Source organism: Pongo abelii, chromosome 12 (assembly GCF_028885655.2).
Source record: "Pongo abelii isolate AG06213 chromosome 12, NHGRI_mPonAbe1-v2.0_pri, whole genome shotgun sequence".
NCBI lineage: Eukaryota > Metazoa > Chordata > Mammalia > Primates > Hominidae > Pongo > Pongo abelii.
Window position 1 is genome coordinate 57731154 of NC_071997.2, and position 10599 is coordinate 57741752.

General features: G+C 46.1%; 1 protein-coding gene across 4 annotated transcripts in view; it reads left to right on the top strand.

The window, feature by feature from the left end:
• The window catches only part of M1AP (meiosis 1 associated protein), a 92486-nt gene extending 81893 nt beyond the window's left edge, over window positions 1-10593 (top strand). For all 4 annotated transcript variants that reach the window (XM_054548005.2, XM_054548004.1, XM_054548007.2 and 1 more), the window contains exons 8-10: window positions 6231-6437; window positions 8185-8325; window positions 9611-10593. In XM_054548005.2, coding sequence (XP_054403980.1) covers window positions 6231-6437; window positions 8185-8325; window positions 9611-9769 — 507 coding nt within the window. In that variant the 3' untranslated portion in view covers window positions 9770-10593. The remainder of the gene's footprint in view (window positions 1-6230; window positions 6438-8184; window positions 8326-9610) is intronic.
• The last annotated feature ends 6 nt before the right edge of the window (window positions 10594-10599 follow it).

The window sequence follows — 10599 nt, forward strand, 5'->3', positions numbered from 1 at the left end:
GGGGAAAATTGACTTGATTCCCATCGCTTCCCACCACCAAGTCTCCACCAAAAAATCTGCTAGTTTCTCTGTTCTCCTATACTTGCCTCCATAGGTGGAAGTCTTGGATTCTCAGCTCCTCCAGCCACCACTACCACCACGCCCTCTGTCCCAGAATCAACATATACTCCCAGGGTATAAGCAGTTGCAATAATTCCCTCATCTCTCCAGACTCTTCCTTCTCTAGAGACTGAGCTACCTCTAGATCTCATTGCCTCAGCAATTCCTTACTGCCTTCCAACAAATTATCCAGCTTTTCCGATTGTTCTAGGCAGGAGAACCAGTCTGCCTCTGGCCACTGCAACCCACTTAGATGCAGAAGTAGATGTTTATTAAATGCTCATTTATTCCCCCTTTGCTATCTGTTCAGACATACAGCACATCTTCTAAGTTCCTCTCAGCCAGTTGGCCAGCTTCACCATGTTTTCATTTTCAGGCTCCTGGATTTCCTTACAAGTGTGGGTATTGCTCAGTTTATTCAACCACTGCCTCTTCACTTGCTCTTTTTTTTTTTTTGGAGCAGTTCTTCTGAACAGAGTTCCCATTGCCATAATTAAGTCATAGTGATTAGTGCCAACCCACCAGTCCTCATCGACTATAAATGTTGTGTAACTTTTCAAATTACATTTTACACATACTCTAAGCCTTAGTCAATCACAGCCTTGTTATTTAATTCCCTGATTTTTCACTTGAAAATTGTTTCTGTCTTCCTCACAGATTATTTTGCTTTATTCAGCTATTTCACTTGCTTTTCCTCAGAAAATGATCACTCCATCAGATAGGCAAGACTTTTCCCAGTCTTTTCTGAGAAATATGTGTTGTCCACCACTCCCATAAATGTCACTCTTAGATTAATACAGACCACAAGAAAGCTATGTGTTTTGGCAGCATTCTTTGGAGCTTTTATAGATCTATATCTAAGAATTATTCACGTATTTTTAATTTAACAAAGTTAAATAAACATTCATAATTAAATGTATTTTTCATTTTGAAAAGTTAACACTTCATGGTGCTTACCATATACCTGACACAGTTCTAAACACTTCACAGCTACTAATTGATTTTATCCCCATAACCATTCTATGAAGTAAGAATTATTATCTCTGTTTTACAGCTGAGGAAACTGAGGCCTAGAGAGTAAATGGTAGAGTAGGGATTGAAAGGCTGGCCTCAGGCCCCAAACTCTACACCACTCTACAGCTACATGAAATTTATCAGCATATTGATTGCAGGAGTGCTCTGAAATATATTCACTACTCAATAAGAAGCCACAGACAGCTTCTCCCACATTTTATATCAGGAAAAGCTATGGGGCTCCCTTCTAGCAGAAGTGGGTGGTTTGTATTTCTGTGAGCTTATCTAATCCTGGCTGTATTATTGCCCTACTTTTATTTTTCTTTTACCCAGTCCCCTTAATTATTTATTTTATCTTTTTATGCTGTTCCATTTTTCTAAACTGGCATAGCTGTTTTGTGGAATGTGGTAGGAAATAAATATATAAATAAAATTAAGTTTTTCCAAGTCTTCATGAGATCAATCTGTCCATTGCCAGGAAAATATCATTTCTATTACCAAATCTTGCTGTATCGTCCCAGTTACGTAGCTAGTGACTCACTTTCCACATCCTCATTTCAGTTACAAAGTCATGTCTGTGTGAACTAGAAAAAGAAATGAAAATACCACCTAGGTCTTTCAGTTTCCTACTTAAAATGTCAGAGTCTGTGGAGACACATTCCAGAGCTTTACAGTCCATGTCTGCCCTAATTGGCCACAGAAGTTACAGGATTCAAGCCATGATGTGTTCAGCAGGAGTCTAAGTACACAGGCGATGAGCCAGTTGGGCTATAACTGGGTGGGGAGATGGAAAGTACTTGGTTAAATAGGCAAAGACTCAAGACCAAGAATCCAAGCTGAGAGTGGGGTGAGGGCAGGTCGGGAGCCATTCGAGCACAGAATGAGGTTACAGTGTAGCATCTGGGCGGGTGGGGGGATAGACAGGTGCTAGAACAGCAGCCTAGCCTGAGCCAGTGGGCTTCCTGTGACCCAGCTTTGTCTGTTTCTCTTGCTTCATCTTTCACCTACACCCCTCCCATCTTCCCCCCAGCCACACTAATAAATGACTGAATGTTCTCCAAATATGCTGAACTGTTTCACACCTCCACACCTTTTCTCATGCTGTTCTCTTCCTTTTGCCTCTGTCCACCTGACAAATATCTACTCATTTTTTTCCAGATCCTGCTTAAATAATTTCACTATGTATGAAGCCTTTCTTGCCTCCACCACAGCCTATCTTCCATTCATCTTTCTTGCCTTTCCACACCCATGTACTTGTTGCCACATCTATCTAGACTTTTTGCACCATAGCTCTCTGATATGAGAAATGTCACATTACTATATTTTTCTAAATCAAATTTAGAAAGCATTGGTTCCCAAGGGCCAGGATGTTGACACACTCAATATCTTTATGGGTGCCTCCCCCCCTAGGATCATACCCAGAATCCAAGGAGCTTAACACTGTACAGAAAATGTGGAAAATGACCTTCTGGTCTTCAGCACACCTCCCAGGACAATACTGAATAGAAGTAGCAAGAGCAGACATCTCTGCCTTGTTTCTGATGTTAGAGGCAGAGAATCCACTCTTTCACCACTACATATGAGGTTAGCTGTGGATTTTTTTATAGAGGTTTTTATCAGGTTGAGGAAGTTGCATTCTACTCCTAGTTTACTGAGCATTTTTATTATGTAAGGGTGTTGGATTTTGCCAAATGTTTGTGTGTGTGTGTGTGTGTGTGTGACGGCATCTCACCCTGTTGTCCAGGCTGGAGTGCAGTGGTGTGATCTCGGCTCACTGCAACCTCCGCCTCCTGGGTTCAAGCGATTCTCCTGCCTCAGCTTCCTGAGTAGCTGGGACTACAGGCACGTGCCACCACTCCCGGCTAATTTTTATATTTATATTTTTTTAGTAGAGATGGGGTTTCACCATATTGGCCAGGCTGGTCTTGAACTCTTGACCTCGTGATCCACCCACCTCGGCCTCTCAAAGTGCTAGGATTACAGGTGTGAGCCACCACGCCCGGCTGCCAAATGTTTTTTCTCCATCTACTGAGATGATTATGTAGTTTTTGTTCTTTATTCTGTTAATATAGTATATTACATCGGTTAATTTGAGGGTATTAAACCAGCCTTAGGGATAAATCCCACTTTGTTGTAGTATATAATTCATTTTATATGTTGCTAAATTTGATTTGCTAATATGTAGTTAGGGTTTTTGTATCTATATTAATAAGAGATATTGATCTATAGTTTTCCTTTCTCATGATTTCATTGTTCTGGCATGGTTCTGTGTACCCACACCTAGTGCTTGGAACATTATAGGCGCTCAATAAATTCTTTTTTTTTTTTTTTTTTGAGATGGAGTCCCGCTCTGTCGCCCAGGCTGGAGTGCAGTGGTGTGATCTCGGCTCACTACAACCTCCGCCTCCCGGGTTCAAGTGATTCTCCTGCCTCAGCCTCCTGAGTAGCTGGGATTACAGGCATACACCACCGTGCCTGGCTAATGTTTTTGTATTTTTATTAAAGACAGGGTTTCACCATGTTGGCCAGACTGGTCTCAAACTCCTAACCTCAGTTGATCTGCCCACCTCGGCTTCCCAAAGTGCTGGCATTACAGGCGAGAGCCACTGTGCCTGGCCTGAATAAATTCTTATTAGACAAAAAATTCACAAGTAAATGCACGAATCAATGTAAAAATAGAATATTTAAAATAATACTAATAATCCAAATCCTGAGCCCCATCAGAAGTTACTTAAGCCAACTGAAATGGAGTCCCCTGAAACTTCCTGGTTTCTATCCCTTCCAGGCTTAAACAGGCCATGTCCTCAGAACAGGGGCAGGTCCAACCCACAACCCACATACACATACACCATGATTTCTATACCATTTCTTTCCAACGTGATGGATTTTAAGCATCAAGCTGACTTTCCTGCACATTTGGATTTGTTCTTCAGGAAGACAGCACATCTCTAGATAGAAGCAAAACGCTAAGAAAGCATGAACTTCTGAAGGCATGCATAAAGCTCTTGGCACAGTACCTGGTGCCTCATAAGCATTCCTTTAAAGTTTGTAATTATGATTATGACTAATTTTCCCATGCCCAAATCATCTGTCCCACCCCCGAAACCTTCTAGTGAGGATGCATCATGCCTCCCGAATTATCAGTCAAGTCCTACCCCACAAAGAGGTCAGCAACCACAGGAATGGTACATACCTGTTTTTCTTGGAGCTGTTAACAGGTTTCCTACCACTTGCTGTGCCTACCAGACCTCCTCAGAGCTCCGCACTGCACAGAATGATGACACTGCTTTAAAGTGCAGAGCCTCCCCTACACCCACCCCAGCACGTGCCCTGTGGGGTCTAACTCTAATGCTACAGCAAGTGTTTTCTGTCTCACTGTGTCACTTTCTATTTGTCTTCCGCAAGACACTGATAATCCTCTTTCCTCTAAAAATCTTTTCCCCCTTTTTGCCTTTCCTCTTTTATTATTTGTCTCAACTTTTCATATAAGAGTAGCCAGAACTCATGTGTTTTCTTCCATCTCATGTAGCAGGGAGGGTGTTATGGTTTGTACCAGATGTAACTGAAGATCACCCCCAGTAAGAGGACAGTTTGAGATGATTATGATACTTCTAACTCCATATTTCCTGGAGTTTTGTGGTTTTTGTTGAAAAGCTACCACAAAAAACTTGCCTCATTTTCATGGCTCATTTAAAAGGGTACATCTACAAAATCTTCTCAGAAGTCTGGTTGTCTCTTCTTCTTACCCATGCCCTCACCTCTGCCATCGCCATGGCACATGGCAAAGTGCCACCCTCTGTTCCATAATAACCCATCATCCACAGAGGCCCTGCCCCCAGAATCCTGACTCTTCTTGTCCTGTGATTGGCTGAGATGATTTCAGGGGCCCTGCACCCACCCACCTCTCCCTCTGCTCTTTCTTTATTTATGTTTTTGTTTTGTTTTGAGACAGAGTTTTGCTCTTATTGCCCAGGCTGGAGTGCAATGGTGCAATCTCGGCTCACTGCAACCTCCGCCTGCCAGGTACAAGCGATTCTCCTATCTCAGCCTCCCAAGTAGCTCGGATTACAGGCATGCACCACCACGCCCAGCTAATTTTTTTGTATTTAGTAGAGATGGAGTTTCACCATGTTAGTCAGGCTGGTCGAGAACTCCTGACCTCAGGTGATCCACCCGCCTCAGCCTCCCAAAGTGCTGGATTACAGGTGTGTGCCACTGCTCCCAGCCCTGCTCTCTCTTTCTCCTCCCACTTTGTAGGCTGCTTTCACTGCCTTCTGTTTATCTGTCTATCTATCAATCATCTATCTATCTTTATTTATTTAATTTTTTGTAGAGTCTTGGTATGTTGCACAGACTGGTCTTGAACTCCTGGGCTCAAGCAGTCTTCCTGGCTTGGCCTCCCAAAGTGCTGGGATTACAGATGTGAGCCACCACATCTGGTCTTACTACCTTGTACCCTCTCTGGACATTCCAGGGATACTCCCCAGTCAGCCCATTCTAATCCCAGTCGTTAGCAAACAACCAGAGTTTATTACCCTCAAAAGAAGAACTGAATTTCTACAACAGACAACACCCTATACAAGTCTTGGTTTCAAGACACTGCTTTTTTCTTTTTCCTTTTGAGACAGACAGGGTCTCACTCTGTCACCCAGGCTGGAGTGCAGTGGTACAATCATGGCTCACTGCAGCCTTGATCTGCTAGGCTCAAGGGATCCTCCCACCTCACCCTCCTGAGTAGCTAGGGGTACAGTCACGCACCACGGGCTTCAAGACTCTGTTTTTAAGAATTATAATTCTTAAAAGTCCACATGTATGCTGAATGTGGTAGGCCCCTCTGGGATGAACACCTACTTCAAGTTACAGGGCATTTCTTAAGTTTTCTCTCCATTGTTGACCCTTTTATATACTCTCTGTGGCATATCCCAAACCAGGGAGGAAGAGTAGTACATTGTGATATTGATGATTCAAGGAGGAAGTCCCTCCCTACCAGGGCCGAAGTTAAATGGCTCTGCCCTCCTCAGCACCCCTGGAAGTCAGGGAAACTTCAATTGGGACTGATCCTCTAACCATGCCATAGACTAAAGATGAACCAGTATTTCTGTATGTCCTTGTTTCAGAAAAGGGAATGGCTGCTGTTAGCCAAGGGGGAACTACTGGGCCCAGGACACAGCCAGAGAATTCCTGCCAGCACCTTCTATGTGATCATGCCATCACGCTCCCTCACACTGCTGGTAAAGGCGGTGGCCACGCGGGAACTGATGCTGCCCAGCACCTTCCCCCTGCTACCTGAGGACCCACATGATGACAGCCTTAAGAATGTGGAGGCAAGTGGCAGCCCAGATCTTATGGGACAGATCTAGAAGCGAATGGAGTTTGAGAAAGGGATGAAGGAGAGGAGTGAGCCCATGAGGGAATGGATGGGGAGCTGAAGGAGTGTGGTAAGAGAGTAAGAAGAGAAAGCAAGGATAGGCAATTATGCCAGAAGGAAGTAAACACTTAGATTATGGCAGCAGGGTAAGGAGTGAAATAGAATGGAGGGAAATGAGGCTTGAGAAGAAAAAACTGGGAGAGAAAAGGGATATTGGCATCAGTGATGACTGGGAATTAGAGCCATCCTGGAGGACACACGACATGCACATGGACCTGAAATCTGAGGAATGGGTGGCTGTGAAGGAGAAAAGGGAGCATCACAGGGTGGAAACCTGATGGCAGGCCAGGGCACAGGGAGGCAGGGGAGGAAGCCACAACACCAGCAGGTCCAGCTCCTGGGGATGCACTGGACGCTTGTTTGGTTCAGTTTTGTCTTTGCGCAGACTGGTTCTCCTGCCCCCACCTCCTCCCCAGAGAGGAGATTGTGAAGTTAGACAAGGGAGAGCAGAACATTGGGAGGGAAAGGATAGAAGACACAGTGGAAAGCAGAAGAAAAAAGAAGGGAGAAGGGAATAAAAGGAGACCCAAAAAATCAGCCTTTGTATGGGTGTTCGTGTCTTTGTGTGTTTATTTTTGTGCCCGAGTGTGTCTGTGGTTGGGTCTCTAAATTGGTGGCAGTGGGTGTAGATGCGCCTGTGCACATCTGTGTGCTGGTGTGTTCTTAGGGGTCTAACTTTCTGCATTGCATGTGTGCATATGTGTATACCTGTGTTTGCGCTCATTTATATTTGTTGAGAAAAGGCAGCCAATGTAGGTGCCCAAAATAGGAAGGGCTTCAAAATGAGATGTGATAGATGCATATGCAGAGGAGCAAACAACTCTGAAGGCCATTTTTACTTCCTTCTTTTTCTTCTCCTCCTCCTCCTCCTCCTCCTCCTCTTCCTCCTGTTTCTCCTCCTTCTTTTCCTCTTCCTGGGATCTGGATTCTCTGTATTTGCTCTGCTAGTCTCCCAAGGCTAGGAGTGGGAGGGATGGCTCCGGGTAGGGAGAACTGGAACCACGTCGCTGCTGGCTCACTGGCTTAAATGCAGCAAGGACAAGGCCTGGGATTGTGCTCTTGGCTTGGCGGCCACAGAGACACAGAGAGAGGTGGGCACAAGTGGCCATGGCCCGCTCAGCGTCTCACTTTGGGGCCAGTGGTTCCTGGCACAGGATGTTGTGGCCGGAAAACCTGACTGCACAGGAATGTTGTGCTCCTGTATCCCCTCCTCCCTTTCCATTCAGCTCAGCTCACCTCCAGGCTGAGAACTCCGTGTACTCGCCTTGCAGGCTGTGAGCACCCCACCCTGCTGGGTAGCCCACTGACACACCCTCCCTCCGTGCTCACAGTGGATCCCTTGTAGCATTCATGTGCGCCGGCCCCCTCAGAACCCCTGGACATGCGTCTTGGGGCCAGAGTGTTCAGTGTTCCTAACCACTTAGGGTTGTTCCTACTTCTCCTATCCATGCCTGGCCCTTACATCACAAGCACTGGACCTCAGGCCAGAACACCCAGTGGCACAGCATCTATTTCACAGCCTTCATGGCAGCCCTGGGGTTTCACACTTCCTCCAGCCCCTCACACTCCTGGTTCACTACCTGACATCTTGTGTTCTATGATCTCAAGTTCCCTGGGTGAGGCCCCTCCTCTCTTTTCCTCAGAGCATGCTGGACAGCCTGGAGCTGGAGCCCACCTACAACCCCTTGCATGTTCAAAGCCACCTGTACTCACACCTGAGCAGCATCTATGCCAAGCCTCGGGGGCGGCTCCACCCACACTGGGAGAGCCGAGCCCCAAGAAAGGTACCGCTCCCCTCCTTCCCTCCTCTTCCTTACTTCCCCTCCCTCCCCTTCATGCCCAGAGTCCTAGAAAGCCCTCCTCCCCCATCCCAACACCGCCCCCATCCAAGGGAGTAGCCCTCCTCCAGGATCCCACCCCTGGTGGAGGGGAAAATTAGAACCCTCACTGGGTAGAGAGGCCTGTTTGCTAGGGCATTTACATATAATAATGTTTAGGTGTTTTAATTGTAGTGTTTATGATAACTCATTAGTCATTTAACAGACCATTGTCCCATTAAGCAAACTGGCTACACAGGAACTATAACCACAGTCCTCGTGAAAGAAAAGGCTGAAGGAAAAATGGGAAAAGAAATGCCCAAAGGATGGGAAATTAATATTTATAGAGCACCAGTCATTTGCCAGGTTTTATGATAAGTGCTTGCTTATATGTTTTTCTCATTTAATCCTCACAGCATCCCTGCAAGGTAAGTGTTTGCTCATTTACAGATGAGGAGAGGAGGCTGACCAAGATTAGTAACTTGAGAGGAGTCCCATGACTATCTGGGGTTGAAGACAGTTGGGGTTGAAGAGGGAAGAGTGATTGAGGATAGAGAAATATTTTTATGAGACCCATGTTCTATATAATATTTGGGCTTCCTTTTTCCCTTATTAACTTTTTCTCAGTTTCTTAGTAACACAGCCTTTAGAAAAATTCTCATTTTAGGCCAGGCATGGTGGCTTATGCCTATAATTCCAGCACTTTGGAAGGCCGAGGCAGGTGGATCGCTTGAGCTCAGGAGTTTGAGACCAGCCTGGGCAACATGGCAAAACCTCATCTCTACAAAAATACAAAAAAATTAGCCAGGAGTGGTAGTGCGCACTGTAGTCCCAGCTACTTGGGAGGCTAAGGTCAGGGGATTGCTTGAGCCCAGGAGGTCAAGGCTGCAGTGAGCCGAGATTGTGCCACTGCACTCCAGCTTGGGTAACAAAGCAAGATCCTGTCAAAAAAAAAAAAAAAATTCATTTTGTCGTAGCTAAAATTACAGGAGGACGTTTCCAAACTAGAGATAGGAGCAGAGGCTACCACAAGTTAGCTGCTAGGCAAGCTGCCAGAGGTAGGACACCAGGCAAGGAGACAGGCACTGTGGAGGCTGGCCTTAAGGGACTCCAGATCACTGTCCTCGGCCTTGAGGCTGTCATTCCAGGGAATGAACTTAGGAAAGAGTTAGGACAGGAAGCCCAACAGAGAATGGGATAGGTGCTCAGAAACTCTGATCTTCAGAGAAGGCTCTGGTTGCTCTCTTTGCAGACTGGGCAGTTGCAGACCAACCGAGCTCGAGCTACTGTGGCCCCCCTGCCTATGACTCCTGTCCCAGGCAGAGCCTCCAAGATGCCAACAGCCAGCAAATCTTCCTCAGATGCCTTCTTCCTGCCTTCAGAGTGGGAGGAGGATCCCTCAGGGCCCTAAGTCACCAGCACCAGAGCCCAGCTGCCCAGCTTAACCATATCCATGCTCAGGTTCACATAATGGCTATCTGTGGTCAGACTTGCTTTCTATCCACCTGAGCCTCTGTGAGTGAGAGCTGACTGGGAAACAACGGCCTTCCTATCCTCTGTTTCAGTGCTGTTCCATTCCTGAAGTCGGGAAGCGACACACCCGAGCCTGTCCTTTCTCCTGCAAGCACTTTCATTTTCTTTAGAATCATTTGATACTGTTTACACAGGTGAAGATTAAACACCCAGTAAGCTTCTACCATTGTTAGGAGCATTCCTAACTCAGAATTTCTTCTTGTAGCTCTGTGTAAGCTGGTGAATGAGGTCAGATCACCTTTGGTAAACTGGACCTCAGGAACAAGGATGAGGTTTTGAAAGCTCACAAAAGACAAGTAAGATTGAAATCCAAGCCTCATTTCAGAGCCTGTGCCCTTCCCTCTACACCACCAGGCTTCAGCCTCCAAAGAGACAAGTGCTTGGTACCTACATGCAAAGTGTGTGTGCTGGGGGGTAGGAGGGCTGCCCAGAACGGGAGAGGATGGTGTAAAAAAGACCTACTCCTTTCCTGTTACCCTCTCCCCACACGTACCAACCTTCCTGTTGCTCCCTCCATCCACAGAATAATAGCTACCATTTATAAAATGTTTACTCTGAGCTGGGAGCAGTGGCTCACACCTGTAATCCCAACACTTTGAGAGGCTGAGGTGGGATGATCACTTGAGGCCAGGAGTTCGAGACCAGCCTGAGCAACACTGTGAGACCCCCCCCCCCATCTCTACATAAATAATAAAAACTTTTTTTAAA